The 21,905-nt window shown below is 35.9% G+C and overlaps 2 protein-coding genes across 2 annotated transcripts in view; both read right to left on the bottom strand.

Annotated features, from left to right (window-relative positions):
- The window catches only part of LOC131936755 (uncharacterized), a 179,974-nt gene that overhangs the window by 18,887 nt on the left and 139,182 nt on the right, over positions 1-21,905 (bottom strand). The window lies entirely within an intron of this gene.
- Positions 2,189-3,028, bottom strand: LOC131936753 (girdin-like). Its single transcript, XM_059293819.1, has one exon. The coding sequence runs from the start codon at positions 3,026-3,028 to the stop codon at positions 2,189-2,191; it is 840 nt and encodes a 279-aa protein (XP_059149802.1).

Raw genomic sequence — 21,905 nt, 5'->3', positions numbered from 1 at the left:
TTATTGGCTCTTAAAATTGGGATCCGGACAAAAGGCCAACATGGACAAAAGGCCGACACGAACAAATGGCCAACTTGGACAAAAGGCCGACAAGACAAAGACCGAGTGCTTAAAAGCCGACATCCATAAGGCCGACAAGAGAAAAGGCCAACAAATTTTATAAAACAACAAACTACAATTACAGCCATTTACCAGTTACATAATTATACAGTTATAGCACAACAGAGAAAAAAATAGGACCTAGTATTATAAATTGTATGCTATGCCGGGTAGAAATTCAAGTCTATTTCTGTTTTCACGTTCTGTATATATTGTTTTTTATTCGCTTTTTGACAGCTCACCAAGCAATATACTTCCACTCTTCCTTGTTCTTACTTTAGTTTTAAGATCAAACAAAAGACTCCAGGGTGCTATTTTCTCTCAAATGTGTATGGGTCCTTGAAATCTTATTTAGATAATTGTCATGGTTTCTTTCATTCTTTTTGCCACCTATCTGTTTATCCTTTGTACACTACCGTCATCCCAAGTCGCATGTACCCCATTGTTCACCTTATAAGGATCGCGACTAGCATAGTCGGTTGACGTTCCACCTTGTTGCATGTGGGCGATGATGCCGGCGGCTTTTGACTTGGTTCTTTGATGGTTTTCTCACCTCTTTGACATAGAAGGAGCAATAAAAGACAGTAGTGACCGCAATTCGCAATATTTAAGTGTTGATCCTTTGTGTTTTAGACACTCCCGTCATATTTTGCGATACATGCATTTTTTTATGTTTGTCGGCCTAATGGTCTGTCGGCCTTTTGGATGTCTGCCATTTGGCTGTCGGCCTAATGTCCTGTCGGCCTTATGTCATGTCGGCCTTTCGGCTGTCGGCTTTTTTGTCCATGTCGGCCTTTTGGATGTCGGCCTTTTGTTCTACATCCCTTAAAATTGATATTGATATAAAAAGGATATTGCCTTCCACCCGACCGCTCCGACGATACAAGAATCTGTGTTATTTATTTCTCTTTTATGCAGTGATCTAGGCAAGATATAATGCAATCAAGAAAAAGTATTAAAAGTGTTAGAAAATTTATTTACTCACGTTATAATCATTTCTATTTACCTTACTAAAAAATAAAGCACGAGTGACGTTACTTAAATTTTCTCATATATTCTTATATAACACTACGAGGGACGACAACTCGGTATATAAATATGGTCTTTAATCAATTTGTACTTACTTAAACTTTTAAAAATAAAATAGAATCTCTTAGAAAAACATTTGCGTACCATGTAGGCTAAACAGCAAACAATATGAGTATAATAGTGTTGCTTCCAGTCTCTGAAAATTACTTAAAATTTGACAGATGTCAGAGAAATAGAACCTTTACTAGTATGTAATTTTTGTTATATCTACCTTAAACAGTACTCAACCAAAAGTAGAATAAGTTCCAATTCCGATAACTGCAAATGTTTAAAAATTGTTACAGAACTACAAATTTAGTATTATACTTATATATGAAATTTCATCAACGTACCTGTGCCGGTACATAATTTATTGTGTTCATAAATGGACACGCACATAGACACACGGACGAAATTGCACAACTAAGTTTTTCCGACTCAGTGATGTGTAAAAAGTCGAGATTTGTGAAAATCTTGATTTCGATTTTTTTTTGCAAGATTACAAAATTTTTTCTCTAATTTGTCTACAATAAAAGTAAAAATTATTTTCGTCAGAATTGCTGAAATGTTGATAAAAATATAATTACGGTCCTTATTAATGTTTAGTCAAACTTACTTAAACAGTCCTTAAACTGTCGATATTTTAGACAATGGAAATACGTACGTGTTCTAGATATCGGACACCTTTAAAAGAAATATATATAAATTTACGTATATTTTTTAGTTCTTATACTAATATATGCAATTTGTTTTCTGGAAGTAAAATTGTTTACACAGAAAGTGAGTACATAAGCACTACCGCTTACTGGAAATCGCTATTTAGAGACAGTCACACAAAAAACAGACTGATTAACACGATTACAAAACTTTTCGTTTTTCAGACTCGAATTCAATTTTTCTCAAGATTAAATATACTAAGTTCCTCTATACTCTGTATACTATAAATAAGAACGTGCAATTTTCATTTTATTATCACAAAATAAGTTGTTTTTTTTATTTATGTTCTGAAAACTTTTAAAATTTATATGATACAACAATCTTTATATAAATAACTGTTTCTTATCTGTAATTTGTTGATTTTCTTTTCAATCCGCTGTTTCTCTTCTTTTGGTAAATTAGCCTTGATTTTCCCATATCGCTGTTCCAGGTCTTTTAGTTTTGATTCCAAAGTCTCGGCATTTGCTACTTCAGCAAGTTCAAGCTTCTTGATAAGCAGTTGGTTTTTATGCTTCATTTCTGTCAAAGCTAATTCCTTATCGCGAAGTTCGGTTTTATGCCGCAGACACTGATTTTGAAAATTCGTTTCCAGTTGTTGGTTTTTCTGTTTTGTTTCTTCCAGCTGTTTACACAGATTATCTTTCTCTAAAGTGGTATTTAGTATTCGTTGTTCTAGGTTTTTGCTTTCTTTCTTGTATTTATCCGTCAGTTCTTTGTATTTTTTCTCTAAGGTTTCTTTTTCAAGTTGTATCATTTTTTCTACATTGCTTTTTTCCACCTCAAATTGCAATTTGATTTCATTTATTTTACTGTCAAATTGTTTCTTGAGTTGCTGTTCATTTTTCTGATATTGTTTTTCTATTTCCGTCCTTTCTTTTTCTCCTAATTCTTTATTTTTCTTTAGCTCGTCTCGTTCTTTTTGTATTCTTTCCATCTCGAATTGATGTTTTTCATTTTCTGCTCTTAATACTTCGTTACGTTTCTTCACTTCTTCTTGTAGTTGTTTTTTAATTTCCATTTCTTTTTTCATAGTTTCATTCTCCATTTTTTTTCTTTCTTCGAAAAGTTTTTTTTCTTCTAATTTTTGCTCTTTTAGCATCTTGTTAAGAATTTTTTTCAATGTCTCTTGTTGTTCCTGGTGCATTTTCTCTTCTTTTGTAATTTGTAATTGGCTTCAAGTAATTCTGATATTGAATTAATTCTATCTTTGAACATGGCATGCACTTGATCTATGTTTCTGATAAGATCAGCTAATGTACCAGTCTCATTATCTTGAGCAACTAAATATTCAACTAAATATATATGTTGGGCTTGTTATGTTATGTTTCATTTTCCAAGTAGGGCCTATTTTTTTTTATTTTACTGTTTACTTTTTATGTTTAATCAAATTTGAACTGAGCAAAACTTGTGTTTTAGTATGTTTTAATAAAAAGTTTAGAAATTTTATTTAAAGCGGTAAAAATGGAAATAAAATATTACCATTGTGAGCTTGGGTCGTGCTTGGTATATGCTGCACCTAAAAAGTTTAGAACAAATACGTACATTTGCAAAAAAAAAAAAGTCAGATGATCTAAGGATAAATGACCTTAGGACACATGATCTTAGGACAATTGATCTCAATCACAAATGATCTCAAGGATAAAATATATCAAGAGAGAATATTTCAGGAGAAATGATCTCAGACAAAACATTCAGACAAAATTCTCACTGCAAAATATTTATATCAGTTGGGCTGATTTTAGTTTATTTCATTATTAATGAAAATTAATTGTCATATTAAGTTTTTAAGTTGTACGGTAATGATTGTGAGACGAGTTTTGTCGCATAGGCTTCTAACAACACATTAAACATACTTAAATTGCAATTATAGAAATAATGTGTGCAGTTTAAAACTAATTTTCGATAGACTGTTTATTTGGGTTTGGCGATCATGAGACTGTTTTCCTTGATATTAAGTAGACGCAACTAGATCAAAGGGTTAGATGATCTAATTATGATAGGGCTCTGAAATAACGACTACGCAGCAAGGTAGCCACTTGTTTTATCGGCGGACAGGCCTTAAGGGAGAAGACATCCGCCGAATCACCCAAGAAAATTATTTCACGTGCTTTGAACATTAATGTGGTTAAGGGTTCCATCAAGTTATTTGAAAATATACATTTTCGCGTCTGATACGTTTCATATCAAATTATATTTAAAAATTAATTTTACTTAGTCTTTTGATAGTTTTTATAAGCTTAACGAATTCATTAAGTATATCTCATAATTATATTGGGCAATAAAAGTAAATGAAATCCATATGACACTCAATTTTAAAATATTAAAATCAATTAAACTCATCTTAAATACTATACATAATTAGCTATGAGATATTTCGTCCCTAGATCTTTTGTCCTTGAGATCATTTGTCATGAGATCTTTGTTTTTCTTAATCTTACTCCCTCTCTACAAAAAGTTCAATATCCATCATCACGGGAAAAAAACTATTTAATCACCATGCTGGGACCGTGATATGGTCACTAATATTAACACAGTTTAAATTACTGTTTATGAAAATTTCACAAACACAACCATTCTACATGCCTCCTAGAAATACAACACTACAGGTTGAAGACATAACACAGCAACAAATTCATCCAGTACTGGTAATATAAACTAAATAATTAAAGCAGGCTGATCACCTTTAATTTTTTTCTTATTCAACAATATGGGTTGGGGTGGTAGCCCCCTCCCTACTGCATTCGGTATATAAAAATAAGGTTTATAACAATATCCTTAGTTGTTTTTTTTTGGACTATGTACAAGTGACATTTGCTTAGAATATACTGAACGAGAATGTTACACGAAACTATCAAATTCTAAAGGATATTAAGACATCGGATATTGAGCGAAATACCGGTCCACTCACTTTAACAAAAGTTAAACACAAATAAGCTTTAGTCGCATAGAAAAAAATGTATTGCAAATCAATAGTTATATAAAATCCTAATGTCTTTTTTTTGTTTGAGCAATCTGATAGAGTACTAATAGCTACTTTAGGTCACTGGATGGAATTCAAAATTTGCAAGGAATCTAGAGAATAAAATCTTATTCATGTGTATAAAATGTCCCGTAGGCCTACCTACATGAAACCTTACTTTTGTTATGGATATTTTTGAGACAGGGAATAAAGTACATTTTCCTCCTAAAATTTGAGAGTAATCCAAATATACGATCTTATTGTTAAATTCCAAATTTCGTCTTATTAACATCAATAAAGTTATTTTGTTCAAACAGAAAGTGAGTAAAGTGCATCTTCTGGTTAACAGAAATCGTTCAGAATTTGACAAAAACCTGAGCGAACTATGAAATACTTATTTATAGCCTACATTTGTATTGACCTCATTTAAACGGCACTCAAAGTAAAGGCTCTCCACAACGGGTTACTTTAAATCGCGAAAAAGTTGATCAAAAGCTACAAATGTAATATAACACTTATATAGGAAATTTCGTCAACCTAACTGTTAATCAAGTAGTCGTGTTCAAATACACACACACACAGACAAAAATGATTGCAAAACTGTTTTTCCGGTTCCGGAATGTTGTGAAACGTTAACATTCGTCTGAATTTCAAAATATATCGTTTTGTACGATTACAATACTTCCTCCGAACTAGAAAATATGTCTACCTTACATATTATCAAACTAAAAAAATAGACAAATACCTCACTGCCGCTCTTGCAGTAAACTGTCCTGCTCTGAACCTGCTTGTCAAAAGAATATATTGTCCTGGTCTCTCGACATTAAATACACACAACAAACCAGAGGCGTAGCGACCCTTCCCGGCGCCGGGGGACAAGCTTTTCGATTTGCACCCCCCTCAACCTTTCAATTGATTTTTCCAACCCATTTTGGCGCCCCTAAGGTCGGCGTCCGGGGATATATGTCCCCCGCCCCCCCCCCCCCTCGCTACGTTACTGCAACGACCGGTACAACGCACTATTCCGCTCAAAAAAGGCATTCGTATTTTATCTAGTGTCCTGAATATTTATTACAAGCTAGATAGCGCAAAGTTTTGTCGACTATTTAATTTACTCCTTGTGCGTGTGCTTATCATTCTCCATTTAGCTTTGTTTAAATTTAATTATTTGTTCTCGTGCTTATATTGTCATTTATATTTGACACATGAACTCGAGCCCACCTTATAACACATATACATTATTTAAGGTATTTTAGATAGTAGGGGAGACAAAGCTGATTATTAAAGAAAACAAATATGCATAAGTTGTCTCCCATAAAGATAAAAGATGTGTGTTAAAGAAAACAAGTTAATTAAAAAAGTCTAGTGACATTTATGCGCAATTTCCTTATGTTATCTAAAAATAGCTCTGACGTATAATGCTGGGGTGCGTTCAAGCTAGAAGAACGATCGGTTTGTAGGTGTTTATGTAATTTTAAAATTTGTGACCGAACGAGAGGATATTTTTGAAAACTTTCTTCGGCAATATTGTTCTAAATTATGGCAGGAATCGATTGGTACATGTTTCAAGTCGCTAAGTGGTCTGGTTGCTGAGATATGGGCCAAAAACTGATTTTTTTCGAGGTTTTTTGGCTTTTTCGGGAAATACATGAAAGAAATCCGGAATTTTTATCGCCAATGCTCATTCTCGTAACTTGCTTAACAATATTGCTTTTGGAACTAGTCATCGATATTGCTTCGTTGAGGAGGAGATACGACTTAAAGCCCGGACACACATTCATCCATACATTCATCCATCCATTCCCAGAAATGACGAGTTAATAAACGCAATTCTCCAGAATGGAAATTGCGCTAAAAACATGGATTGTTATTTAAAATTAAAAATACAATGGACTGTCTCCTGTAAGCAACACACCCGCCTTGTGTTAACCTCCCTCAGTTTGTATTGGTAATGTGGGACCATCAGAGTTGTACTGTAAGTGGATATGTGATGCTGGCAGATTTATTGCTGTGATATTCTACCGTAGTCAGCTAGCTTCAATTTAACTGTAGACAGCCAGATATAATGCTTTTGTAGTCAGCTAGCTTCAATTTAACTGTATACAGCCAGATATAATGCTTATGTAGTCAGCTAGCTTCAATTTAACTGTATACAGCCAGATATAATGCTTATGTAGTCAGCTAGCTTCAATTTAACTGTATACAGCCAGATATAATGCTTTTGTAGTCAGCTAGCTATAATTCAACGCTTTGCTTAATTGGGATGGAGGAAAGCAATAGTACAAACAGATGTGGCGTCCTGCCTGTGGAATCCAGCAGCAGGTAGGGGGCCGGGCTCTCCACCTCGCAGGTAGGGAGCCGGGCTCTCCACCTCGCAGGTAGGGGGCCGGGCTCTCCACCTCGCAGGTAGGGGGCCGGGCTCTCCACCTCGCAGGTAGGGAGCCGGGCTCTCCACCTCGCAGGTAGGGGGCCGGGCTCTCCACCTCGCAGGTAGGGGGCCGGGCTCTCCACCTCGCAGGTAGGGGGCCGGGCTCTCCACCTCGCAGGTAGGGGGCCGGGCTCTCCACCTCGCAGGTAGGGGGCCGGGCTCTCCACCTCGCAGGTAGGGGGCCGGGCTCTCCACCTCGCAGGTAGGGGGCCGGGCTCTCCAACTCGCAGGTAGGGGACGGGCTCTACACCCCGCAGGTAGGGGACAGGGCTCTACACCTCGCAGGTAGGGGCCGGGCTCTACACCTCGCAGGTAGGGGGACGGGCTCTACACCCCGCAGGTAGGGGACAGGGCTCTACACCTCGCAGGTAGGGACCGGGCTCTACACCTCGCAGGTAGGGGGCCGGGCTCTCCACCTCGAAGGAGCCCACAAAAGCGAGCTGGTGGTTCCTCTAATCTTGCTTGTGAAGCCAGGGGCAAGGAACAGAAGGATAATTCTTCCCTCATAAAAAATGACATACCAACAACACATATCGTTATACTAACACAACAACATGTGAGATAATGGGTACTAAACACACTCACAGAATGTAACATAAATGTATTCTATCGCTTCGCTCCACTGGACCGCTCTCTACCAAACATCAAAGATTGCCTGTATGTGGAAGACATGAACAGATACTCTCAGAGCTGGGGTAAATTTGACCTCAATGCTAGGGTAACCCTGACCTCAATGGTTTGGTAACACTGACCTCAATTCTGGGGTAACCCTGACCTCAATGCTGGGGTAACCCTGACCACAATTCTGGGGTAACTCTGACCTCAATGCTGGGGTAACCCTGACTTCAATGCTGGGGTAACCCTGACCTCAATGCTGGGGTAACACTGACCTCAATGCTGGGGTAACCCTGACCTCAATGCTGGGGTAACACTGACCTCAATGCTGGGGTAACCCTGACCTCAAAGCTGGGGTAACCCTGACCTCAATGCTGGGGTAACCCTGACCTCAATGCTGGGGTAACCTTGACCTCAATGCTGGGGTAACACTGACCTCAATGCTGGGGTAACCCTGACCTCAATGCTGGGTAACTCTGACCTCAACGCTGAAGGAAAGGAAATTGAAGAATGGCAGGTACCTCATAACATGCTAAATTGGATTTAAGGATACCTACCAACCGCATATCATTCATCTGTATGCTAGGTAACAGAAGCAATACTGAAACTTTAAGATATCATTAAGCTTTATGCTAGGTAACAGAAGCAATACTGAATCTTTAAGATATCATTAATCTGTATGCAGGGTAACAGAACAGTCCAGTGTTTGTGTACGGTTATTTTACCGTCCGTATAAAGCTTGGTCATGTCAGTCTAGTGTTTGTGTACGTTTATTTTATCGCCCGTATAAAGCTAGGACATTCAATTTTCATTAATTTAATTGAGCAATTAGGTATTTACAAATTTCGAATGTTGACACTCAATGTAAAAACTGCCTTGTAACAAATACAAACATTGTATTTACAACGATCATCGGTGTCACTAAAATAATTACATATCTGACTTTGTGTGACAAATAAAAAATAAATATTACATGGACAATAGCTAAAAAAATTTAAAGGTACATAATTCATGTTTCTTAGATATTTTTCTTTTTTAATTGTTATTTCCCTTTGACCATCAAACCTCATTCTTTTATCCCTCCTAGTTGGATCCTACGTTTACGTCTATTTTATAGCAGACACCATAAAAATGTTAATTGCTTTTTTATCTATCCAATTCTTCCTATAATTTACTTCATCGACCAAACTGGCAGGATCTAACAAGTTGCTATAGAAACAACGAAAATATGTGAAATTTAACACATTTTCAATTAGCTTTTAATTAAAATTGATACATTGTTAAGTCGTGTACAGTTATTTCAAGGTATCGATCATGACTTAAGTGTTAAATTGTCAACTTAAGTCAAGTACAGTAAGGAAGCCTAGATCTTGAGATCTATAGGGAAGATGAAGTAGAGTTTCTGTTTCCTGACAAATTTTAACGTCAGTTTTGAGAGTCGCTAGATCCAAAGTTTAGCGTTAATATTGAGAGTCGCTAAATCCCAACTTTAGCGTCAATATTGAGAGTCTCTAAATCCCAACTTTAGCGTCTATAATGAGAGTCGCTAGATCCCAACTTTAGCGACAATATTGAGAGTCGCTACATTCAAACTTTAGCGTCAATATTGAGAGTCGCTAGATCCAAACTTTAGCGTCAATATTGAGAGTCGCTAGATCCCAACTTTAGCGTCAATATAGAGAGTAGCTAGATCCAACCTTTAACGTCAATATTGAGAGTCGCTAGATCCCAACTTTAGCGACAATATTGAGAGTCGCTAGATCGCAACTTTAGCGACAATATTGAGAGTCGCTAGATCCAACCTTTAACGTCAATATTGAGAGTCGCTAGATCCAAACTGTAGCGTCAATATTGAGAGTCGCTAGATCCCAACTTTAGCGTCAATATTGAGTCGCTAGATCCCAACTATAGCGTCAATATTGAGAGTCGCTAGATCCAAACTTTGGCGTCAATATTGAGTCGCTAGATCCAAACTATAGCGTCAATATTGAGAGTCGCTAGATCCAAACTTTAGCGTCAATATTGAGAGTCGCTAGATCTAAACTTTAGCGTCAATATTGAGTCGCTAGATTTAAATTTAGCGTCAGTATTCAGAGTCGCTTGATCCAAACTAGCATCAATTTTGAGAATTAAATAAGTTCTGGATATTGATGTTACGGTGGGTGGTGAGGTCGTTGGAACAGTTAAAGGGATTGTGGGGTTATCATGTCTTAGGGTAAAGTGGATAGAGGGGGGAGAGAGGAGGGGGTAGATTTTTTTTTTTTTTTAAATTTTTATTAATTCAATTGTTTTAAACCAGTGGTTCCCAACCTTTTTCGAGTGGCGACCCCCTTTTATAAAAGTAAGTGACCCGCGACCCCCATAGAATTAAAAAGCCGAAATTAGTATGGAAAATAATAAGCATTAAAATAAGATTTTCTAGTAGACTTTCAATATGAACTACTCTTGATAACTGTTTTAATAGCATGAGTAAAATTGCATACTATTCACTAAACCTTCGTGGTTAACTTTTTAATTTTAAAAAATTTGTGTTAACGCCAACCTAAATCATTATAATTATCTTAATTTTGTTTTTAATCGAAGAATAGTGTTGAAAATATATTATCGAAAAGTCAATCAATTTTACGTTTGGGTATGAATGGTGAATACTACACCAAAATTGTGTCTGCAGTTTTTCATCTTACTCGGAATCATTCTGCAAATCAAAGAATTCATCTTCGGGAATGCTGGCAACATCAAGGGAAGAAGAGAAAATTCTAAAATTTACAATATTTCCAAGATTTATTTTCTTTACCGATTTTGCAGTTTAGATGAAAATGCCCCGAGATTATCATGGAAAAATATAATATTCGTTCATTTTCCCTGAAGCTTCAAGTTAAGCTTATCTTGATGTTCGAACACATCTGCTAGGTATGATACTCTCTCCAACCACTCTATGTCGTTTTAAGTATACCAAAAAGTCTTGTTTCCTTTGCACTTCCAAGAACAATTTGATTTCAGATTTCAATTCAAAAACACAACAATTCGTTTGACAGCCAGCGTACTGTTGTGTAGAAGAGCAGAACCTCGTGATCGATATTAATGTTTTTGCTCAGTTCTTTGAAGGCTCCAGATTTTATATAATTTACGACTTATACTAGCAATGGACTCTTGATGTCGATTGGTTAGTGCAGTGGTTAGGGAGCTAAATCTTTTCTGTTTTCTGAAAGCCCGATTTTGAGCTAAACATAGATGGCGCGCAATCCGTACAAACCCCCACAGCCGTTCTAACCCATTTTAATCATCCAGTTTCAAAAAAGGTATTTATTTTCTCCATGCTATCTTCACAAAAGAGCAACTCTTCTTTGCTATCATCCGCGTGAATATAGACACAGACCAGCAACTGCGAACAAGAACTCACGTCTGTTGATTTATCAACTTGAAAAGCAAACAATGGTGAAAGCTTAATTTCAATAAAAATGTGTTATTTAACATTTACGTACATGCAGCGTTTGATGAGATTTTCTCCTATTGTTTTTTTTTTTTTTTGCTTGGCATTTTCTATCGCGACTTCATTTGATGCTTGCACTAATGCTGGTGAAAACTTCTTGTTCGATCAAGTCTCTGGCGTTTGCAACTAGCTTCTTACCGACGAAAGAACTCCATATAATTTTGGTGTGTTCGGAATGACGATTTAGTTTTGAAGATTTCATAGATTCGTGACTGAGAACAACTTTGTACAGTGCGTTTTGTTTCTTCTCTATTACATTTCCATTGATGTTAATGAAGCCGAAATTAAAAAATTCTTCTAAATATTTATGTTTTGTTTCAAATTACTAAGGTTTAGTATACCAGTTGGCGACCCCCCAGAAAGACCTTCGCGACCCCCAGGGGGGTCGCGACCCCCAGGTTGGGAACCCGTGTTTTAAACATTTAAATCAGTAATAATAATATATTTGATAGATTTTACACAGCATCAAAGACATGAACAATGAACATCAATTGCATATATAATAATCAAAGGGAAAAAATGAAATGGCATAAGAACTAGATTAAAATAAGGTGTGCAAACTAGGTTTCTCATCACTGCTTAGTTTAGTGTGCTGCGGAGTAAAAAGTTCACACTGTAGCCACCCATGGACAGAAATAGAAACGACTGTGGGAGAAGTGTCTCTGTAATCACGTACTGATCTATCATTCCAAAACTTTCCATGACATACAATTGACCCTTAGCAATGAGGGCACGCTACCTTGAAATGTCAGCCAGTCCGGTTGAGTGGGGGGGGGGGAGTGTGTGTGTTGAGGGGGGGGGGGGGGGGGTTGAGGTGGGTATCTCTTTCTACCATTCAGGTTGTGCATTTTAAAACCCGGGAAACAGAAGACTGTTCTAATGTTAATTTACTTGGGGGCTGATCGAGTGATGTTTGGCTTGAGACTGTCTAAATTAAAATTAATACTTTATTTATTTCTTTCCTGTATATTTCTTTTTTTTTCTCAGTTAAGTGAGAGTTCCCAGTCTATGTCTTAGCTTTGCTTGAAATATTTCTTTTAACTCGATGTCCGTGTATTTTGTGAAAAAATATCTGACTTTATTCCTAATTTGCCATATAGTCGATCTATAAATAGCCATTGCTACTAGTCTGTTTTCGTCTTCTGTTCTTTGTCTAGTCGTGTTAATTAAATTAAGTGTGATTGCTTTATTTGTTGTGGCTGTTTGATTGGTGGTGTTTAATATTTTCGCAAGTGTTTGCTTTGTTTTCTGTACTAATATACAATCTAAATAAATGTGCTTCTCAGTTTCTTGTATATTTTGTTTACACGTTTGACATGTTATTTTAACATTTTGATTTGACTTTGTATTTCGTGAAACTGGAGTTGTGTTAAAAATCAGTCTGTATGCTATTTCCCTTTCTTTTGGTGTAATGCGTTTATTATGTAGGTTTCTAAATGTATCTTTAATGTCTATTATATTGTGTTCCCTGGCCCAACTAATTCTCGTGTATAATTAGGGGTTCTAAGCTTAGGATGTATTGTAGGGGAGATAAAGGACAACCTTGTCTAACTGATTTCTGTATGTGAAAAGCGCTTGTAACACTGTTGTTTATTAATAAATGATTTTGCGCATTTTTATATATTATTTTTATCCATGTTTTAAAATAGTGTCCTAGGTTGTAAGCATCTATTGTTTTTATAAACCATGTATGATCTACTCTGTCGAACGCTTTCTGTTGGTCGATGCTAAGAATCGCTAGTTGTGTGTCTTTCTGCGTGCTATAATGTATGATGTCTCTGATTAAGTGCGTGTGGTTGTGTATGTTTCTACCTGGTATGCTATACTGCTGATCGGGGTGTATTAATTTAGATATGAGGGGTTCGAGTTTCTTAACTAAAGTTTTTGTCAATATTTTATAATCACTGTTAAGTAAAGATATAGGTCTGTAATTTATAATTTTTGTCCTGTCCGTATCATTTTTGGGAATGAGTGTTATATATGCCCTGTTAAAATCTGTAGCACAATCCTCTCTGTCATGTATGTCCTGAAATGTAGCGTGTAAAATGAGTATTAAGTCATTTTTGAAGGTTTTATAAAATTCATTGGTTAGTCCGTCTGGTCCTGGAGCTTTATTTAGTTTTAGTCCGTCTATAGTAACTAGGTTTATTGATCAAATCAGTTTGTTTAACAACTAGGTTTATTGATCAAATCAGTTTGTTTAACAACTAGGTTTATTGATCAAATCAGTTTGTTTAACAACTAGGTTTATTGATCAAATCAGTTTGTTTAACAACTAGGTTTATTGATCAAATCAGTTTGTTTAAAAACTAGGTTTATTGATCAAATCAGTTTGTTTAACAACTAGGTTTATTGATCAAATCAGTTTGTTTAACAACTAGGTTTATTGATCAAATCAGTTTGTTTAACAACTAGGTTTATTGATCAAATCAGTTTGTTTAACAACTAGGTTTATTGATCAATTAAGTTTGTTTAACAACTAGGTTTATTGATCAAATCAGTTTGTTTAACAACAAGGTTTATTGATCAAATCAGTTTGTTTAACAACTAGGTTTATTGATCAAATCAGTTTGTTTAACAACAAGGTTTATTGATCAAATCAGTTTGTTTAACAACTAGGTTTATTGATCAAATCAGTTTGTTTAACAACAAGGTTTATTGATCAAATCAGTTTGTTTAACAACTAGGTTTATTGATCAAATCAGTTTGTTTAACAACTAGGTTTATTGATCAAATCAGTTTGTTTAACAACTAGGTTTATTGATCAAATCAGTTTGTTTAACAACAAGGTTTATTGATCAAATCAGTTTGTAAAGGTAAGAGGCACGTTGTGGTCTAATGTGACGTCACAATATTTTAGTCAGTGTTTTTCCAATAAGCTATATGGTGATCTAATACCGTTCGTTTAATATATGCAAGTCTTCCACAAACAAATTACAAACTCACCAACACGCTTCGTTTCATCTTTAGTGTACAGATTCCCATTTAGCAAACCATTAAATCAAACACGCCGAGGCCATGGTTACTACTAAATATATTTTAAAGCAAGACAAACACAAGTCAGTTTTTATTTCATCATACTTGTCGTCACAACAATTATGTAATCTTCTTGTCCTTCCTCTCATATCGCCTTCAAACAGGTGATTCAACTACATAACTGATAACATATACAAAATAAAATTGCCATACTCACTGTTCCATATAGATATCATCTCGCTCTATGACATTAGTAATCCAATATCTTTGTCGTTAGCTGTCAAATTACCGTTTATCTAATCACGTGTATGGTCAGTATTCACAACTCCATGCAATTATTCACAGGAATATATAATTTACTAATTCAAAAACGTAATTAAAAACTTAAGCACAAACTTCACTCAACAAAAAACAATAAAAAAAAACACCAAGAGTTATCTTGCTAGAGTTTACAAGCTATTGGCAGTTGATAACATCACAGCGACATCAATAACGACAATTTGGTGTTAATTTTTAGTTTTAATTAACCCAAAAATAACATCCAAATAACAATAAAAGACCGACCTACAAAAACAGTTACTGTAAAAACATAAGTTTAACTCAGATTTAAAAGTCCGTGAGGCTAAGACTAAAGTGTAATAACAGCCTCCAGTTTCTTTGTCTAAATAAAAAAAAAGCACTTCGAATCATACTAGTCTCCGTTAGGTTATACATATGACATTGCAATACCTTTTTTTAAATACATAAACATTATTGTTTTGTTGTGTGTTTGTGTATTTTGTTGTACTAAAATTGATTATTTTTATGTTAAGGAAGATAAGTGTTGGACATGTAGAAGTTGATTTTTTCCATTTTATTGTTTGTCAAAGGCTAGAAATAATATTTAATTTTAAACGGCATCAGGAAACTCACAAAAGACCTGGCTAAACAAAGTGCAAGTCTTTGTCACCATCTTCCACATTGGCGGTACCAGATACACACAGGAAAAAAATGTTGATGTTTTTTGGCTCCCCATTGTCCCACAGTAAATACACCACTTCTGTCTCATTTTGTCTTAATTTAAAACGCCAGTCTCTCTATCTCTGTAGACTCCGATGTAGACTATCTCTATATCTAACGTGTTGTTTAGGTATGCCTGAACTTGTGTATGAGTAATGGTCATCTATTTCAAGAAGGTGACCACCAAAAACCTAACACAGATTTTCCGCGGCGATGACTTCCATATATGCATTTCTGGAGAGTGGAATTGTCGAGATTTTGTGATGAAAACCTGGTCTAAACATCAAATTGTGCATGTCTCTCTCCCTAGCCGTGTGGTAAGGTTGTATGCCCTGGATCTTCTGTCGCATTGCGTGACTCACGTTAGCGATATCTTGACCAAGATTTGTGAAAGAAACGTTAAACTGCCTGAGTTTTTCATTGGCCAGCTTCAAGCCCTGAGTTTTTCATTGGCCAGCTTCAAGTCCTGAGTTTTTCATTGGCCAGCTTCAAGTCCTGAGTTTTTCAATGGCCAGCTTCAAGTCCTGAGTTTTTCATTGGCCAGCTTCAAGTCCTGAGTTTTTCATTGGCTAGCTTCAAGTCCTGAGTTTTTCATTGGCCAGCTTCAAGTCCTGAGTTTTTCATTGGCCAGCTTCAAGTCCTGAGTTTTTCATTGGACAGCTTCAAGTCCTGAGTTTTTCAATGGCCAGCGATCTACTAATCTTCTAGTTCAGTGTAGCACGATCTACCAATCTTCTAGTTCAGTGTAGCACAATCTACCAATCTTCTAGTTCAGTGTAGCACGATCTACTAATCTTCTAGTTCAGTGTAGCACGATCTACCAATCTTCTAGTTCAGTGTAGCACGATCTACCAATCTTCTAGTTCAGTGTAGCACGATCTACCAAACTTCTAGTTCAGTGTAGCACAATCTACCAATCTTCTAGTTCAGTGTAGCACGATCTACCAATCTTCTAGTTCAGTGTAGCACGATCTACTATTATAAGAGAATATATTCACGACTGTTACGGACTAATGGACAATAAAGAAATCATATAGCGATATCGTAAAATAAGCTGACTAATTAAAAAACACAATGTATTTTTTCACAAACTCGTGTATATATCAACTGATAAATCTATATTTAGATCAACAGTCAGTGGTGTTATAAACGCATATTAATCGCCGCATTGTTTCGCTGCTTATCAAAATGTTTAGTACTTGACCTCATCGTCGTATCAATTGATACATTTATATATGGATTATTATTCAGTGCTTTTCATAAGTTCTATTAATTTACTTGCACGCATAGTTGTAGTTGTAGGTGTTGTTTTGGGTGTGGATGCGGGTGTAGGTGTGCGTGTATGTGTGCGTGTACGTGTACGTGTACGGCAACAACTGGAGCCTTGGTTTCATCCCTGTGTCGTCTAGCGAATTCTAATCGTCTAAGGGACATAACTAAAACATTTTAAATACAATTTTTACAAAAATTATTTTTAATATACCTACTATAGATAACAGTAGGCCTACTAAATAAACATATTAACTGCATTCATGGGAATGTATGTTAAGGAGTGGACTTGTTGGGTGTATGTGTACTAACATTACAATCTATTCAACTTTCCTTATAATATTCCTCAGTGAAACAATTTTAAACTACATTTGCCAATTGTATTGATGTATACTATTAGCTTATGCTTGTTAGAAGTTTATTTTTATTAAAAAAGCAGTTTATAGAAGCAAGTTACCAATGGTCAGGTTATGAATTTCAACAGCCAGTTAGTATCACGAATGATGGGGCAGTTAAGACTCTCAGACGTTATAAATCTCATTGGTCGATGTCAGACGTTATAAATCTCATTGGGCGATGTCAGACGTTATAAATCTCATTGGGCGATGTCAGACGTTAGAAATCTCATTGGTCGATGTCTAAATTCTTTAAATTTAAGCAGTGTCCAGTCAATGAAACCTGGACGTAACCCCCCCCCCCCCTCCTACCAAAAGCCTCTGGACATAAACCAACTGGACAAAAACCCCAATGGTTGTTTATATAAGAAAAATCCAAAATTAATAATTAAAAACAAAAACAAACATTAAATAAGCCGGGAGTTATCTCCCCTAAAGTTTCTCGAATATTCTAATAATATAACATTACGGGGGATGGCAACTCAGAACATAGACAATATTTGTAATCGATTATTAATTACGTAAACTTTTTATAATAAAAATAGAATCTCGTAAAAAAAGAATTGCACACCAAGTGAACGCCAAATAAAATGTGCATAATAGTGCGGGATATTATTAGTACTTTATAAATTCACATGCGTTTTTTGAGAAATCGAAAATAGCGTAAACTACTACTACTTGTCAACGGAAATTACTCAAAACTTAATAGAAGTCAGAGAATTAGATCTTTAACTTACATGAGAAATTTCATTTATCTATCTGAAAAAGGACTCAAGTTATAGGCTTTTGAAAAATTCAAAGTAGAAAAAGTACCACTTCGGTTATCAGAAAATCGCTCAAAAGTTGACACAGATCTACGATTTTGATATAATACTTATATATGAAATTTCATCATCCTAGCTGTAACGGTACTCAAGTTATCGTGTTTATACACACAAAGACACACATACACAAAGACATACGGACAAGATTACAAAACTATGTGGATCTGTGGTCCCAGCCAATGTGCTGCACTACTTTACACACTTCTAGTTGAGATGGATCTGGTCCCAGCCAATGTGCTGCACTACTTTACACACTTCTAGTTGAGATGGATCTGGTCCCAGCCAATGTGCTGCACTACTTTACACACTTCTAGTTGAGATGGATCTGGTCCCAGCCAATGTGCTGCACTACTTTACACACTTCTAGTTGAGATGGATCTGGTCCCAGCCAATGTGCTGCACTACTTTACACACTTCTAGTTGAGATGGATCTGGTCAATGCCAATGTTCATTACAACGTCCAACAGGCTGTTCACCATAAATCTTTATCTTTGTCTTGGATTCCGCCATGTTGCGTATTTTGGCACACTGAAATGACACAACACCGTTCGCCAAATATGTTTGCTTGACAGAAACATAGCCTTAAAAAAAATCACCTTTAAATTGCATTTATTAGACCGAACGAACTCCATTCTAGAATTGTAATAACATTTGTTATGAAATAAATTTGCTGTTATATTTATACCATGCTTCTGTGTGCCAAGGTGGATATGAACCAAGCTTCCATCGGTGAATCTCTCACATCTTTTGTATTGTTAAAATTTGTATGCTTTGATCCGCAATTGTACCTGGTCCCACCCCACATTTCGCCTGTGTACCCAGTGACATACAGAGACCTGCTTAGAACAGCCATGAGGATGTGACACTATAATGGTCAGCTTGTCCACATCTCTACGACTCTTGTATTTTTCCCATACTTTCTCACATAGACCATAAAACCACCCCACCATCTGCAGTAGTTTATCCCCTACATCTAAGTCACGTGTCAAAGAAGACTGTACACGTAGTCAATGAGAAAATTTAAAATACAAAGTTTTAGAATTTAATTGTTTTTTGTTTAACTTCTTACGTAATAAATTGGAATTCAGATGTCTTCAAATAAAGTAGATACAATATGGATATAAAATATCCAAAAACAGTTTAAAGTTACATAATTCGTGTTTCTTAAAGTTCTTTTCTTTTTTCATTGCTACTTTTTTTAGACCGTAAATCACAATGGTTTGTCTCGCATTCTCGCTGAAAAAAAAATGTAGCATATTTCTAGATTTTTAATACAGCCAAATGTTGATAGTATTTTCTCTATAGACAAACAAATCATTTAGTCGCACCTAGAAGGTTGCCATAGAAACTAAGCCAAGGTCATGTACACATCAGGTAATAAATGTATAAGTTTTGAGCATTAAATCTTACAGTAATTAAGTGCTGTTTTTAAGAACATCTATCGACACACCAGACCAAGTTTGTTATAGTCTTTTCATATCGATCATGACTTAAGTGTTAAATTCTCAAGTCACGTCTAGTCAAGTACAGTAAAGAATCCTAGATCTAACGATTTATAAGGCAGATGAAGTAGAGTTTCTCTTTCTTGACAAAATTTAGCGGCTCTAAAAAGAATCGCTAGATCTAAACTTTAGCGTCAATATTGATAGTCACTAGATCAAAATTTTAGCGTGAATATTGAGAGTCGCTAGATCCAAACTTTAGCGCCAATATTGAGAGTCGCTAGATCCAAACTTTAGCGTCAATATTGAGAGTTTCTAGATAAAATAAACCGGGAGCGATCTCCCCTAAACTTTCTCGAATATTCTTATATAAAACAACAGGGGATGGGAACTCAAGTGTAACTACAAAAGGCTTTTAACATAGAATAAGATCTCGTAGAAAAAAGAATTGCACACCAAGTGAACGCCAAATGCAATGTGCATAATAGTGCCAATATTATTAGTACTTTATAAATTTACATGCGTTTTTTGATAAATTGGAAATAGCGTAAATTACTACTTCAACAACAATTACTCCAAATTTGAAAAAGGTAGAAATTAGATATTTTACTTACTTGTGAAATTTCATTTATCTATCTGAATGAGTACTCCAATTATATGCTTTTGAAAAATTATAAGTAGAAAAAGTAACACTTCCAGTTATCGGAAATTGCTCAAAACTTCATACGGATCTACGATTTTGATCAAATACTTATATATGAAATTTCATCAACCTAGCTGTAACAGTACTCAAGTTATCGTGTCTACACACACACAGACACACACACACACACAGACACACAGAGATACGGACAATATTACAACATTTTGTTTTTATTGTATCAGTGAGGTGTAAAACTTCGAGATTTCTAAAAAATCTCGATTTTTTTTGCACGATTACAAGACTTTCTCTATACTTTGTATATACGAGAAATAATAAACAAATAGAACTAAAAACGATTTTGCTTATTTGCTTTTATTCCTACATGAGAAATTTAATTAAAATACTCTTAAAATATCAATAAAGTTGTACAATGATATGTCGAGAAATATTTTTAGAGCTGACAACGAATACACGTCATGTTTGTTTACATTCTAGAAAAGACAGACATCTAACAGAAGCCATGTTTGTTTACATTCTAGGAAAGACAGACATCCAACAGGCGCCATGTTTGTTTACATTCTAGAAAAGACAGACATCCAACAGGCGCCATGTTTGTTTACATTCTAGGAAAGACAGACATCTACAAGTCTTCGCCCCCGAACGTCGCACTAAAATTTAATCCATAAGAGTTAGCCCCACTGTGTGGATGGCCAAAGAACGCGTCAGACCCCAGTAGGTAGACCAGAGACCCACTGCTACCTGGGCAGGTACACGTTGTGTACGTGTACCTGGTCCAGTCTCCCACCACCACCTGCCTGTGTACCCAGTGACCTATAGAGACCTGCTTAGAACAGCCATGAGGATGTGACACTATAATGGTTAGCTTGTCCACATCTCTACGACTCTTGTATTTGTTCCTTATATCCTTACGTAGACTATTATACCGCCCCAACATCTCTTTTAGTTGATCACCAACATCTAAGTCATGTGTCACACAAATCAAATGACGAACATCATACTTAGTTTTTTTTTGAGCATCATACGTCCACCCATAAATCTTGACCACTGGACTTTTATCATCATCAAACCACAACCTACAACTGGACTGTCTCGCCTCACTCTCATCAAAAACCACATGTCTGGCTGTCCACACACAAACTACCCACCACACTTTGCTGGGTGTGTCCGAGCACTCACATTCAGGACATGGACACGTTCTGTAGTGTAATTGAGAGTCGTGATCGTCCATCCCCTCTTCATACTTGGTCAAACCACACACCCTCCCACTACCGTAATACAGACGGTTCTGTCCCCTGGTATTGTAGCAAGGATATGGACCTTGAATATCTGGATCAAACTCTGGTCTGTTTGGACTGGTGAAATTAACGGCTATCCTGACAGTTAGGTCAGCAATGACTTTTGTGAGGTCATACACATCGTTGTTATAGTAACCAGAAGGAAAATGTTCAAGACTTAACTGATTTACAGGTACAAAGTTTTTATGGCCAGGATTTTTCTTGCAGTTTGCTAGGTCTGTGTGTAGATCTACCTCACCTTGACCTTCAAGACATTCTTGTACTTCATGTGTACCTGTACAGGTAAATAAAATAATTGTATTACTGTAAACATTTCATTAGCTGTTAAACTTTGACAAACATAAAACATGAAAACTATCTACATCTTCCAACTGTCACAACCATCTCAACGATCACCATCTTAAGATACTCATCCAGTAAACATTTAAAAGTCAGTGTGTTCAAACAAAAGGACTTTATCATCAAAAAACACTCGAGGATTTGGACCATTTTTTCTACATAAAAAATATAATAGACATTGCCTGTAAAATATTTTGATAAGTCTTCTTCCCTGTCCATACTCTTGTGGTCACGTATACTAATCGAATCTTCACTGGTTACACTGTTCAGTACAATAGTTCTGATGGATTTAAATCATGGCATTTAATAATCAAAATGACAAATCT

Source organism: Physella acuta, unplaced genomic scaffold, assembly GCF_028476545.2.
Source record: "Physella acuta isolate Inbredline_101_S28 unplaced genomic scaffold, ASM2847654v3 ptg000186l, whole genome shotgun sequence".
In the NCBI taxonomy this organism is placed as follows: Eukaryota; Metazoa; Mollusca; class Gastropoda; family Physidae; genus Physella; species Physella acuta.
Note: the sequence above shows the minus strand (reverse complement) of the source record. Positions and strands in the feature narration are given on the sequence as shown.

Excerpts from the sequence above, each read along its gene's own strand:
- LOC131936753 (XM_059293819.1), bottom strand. The coding sequence starts at position 3,028 with ATGCACCAGGAACAACAAGAGACATTGAAAAAAATTCTTAACAAGATG.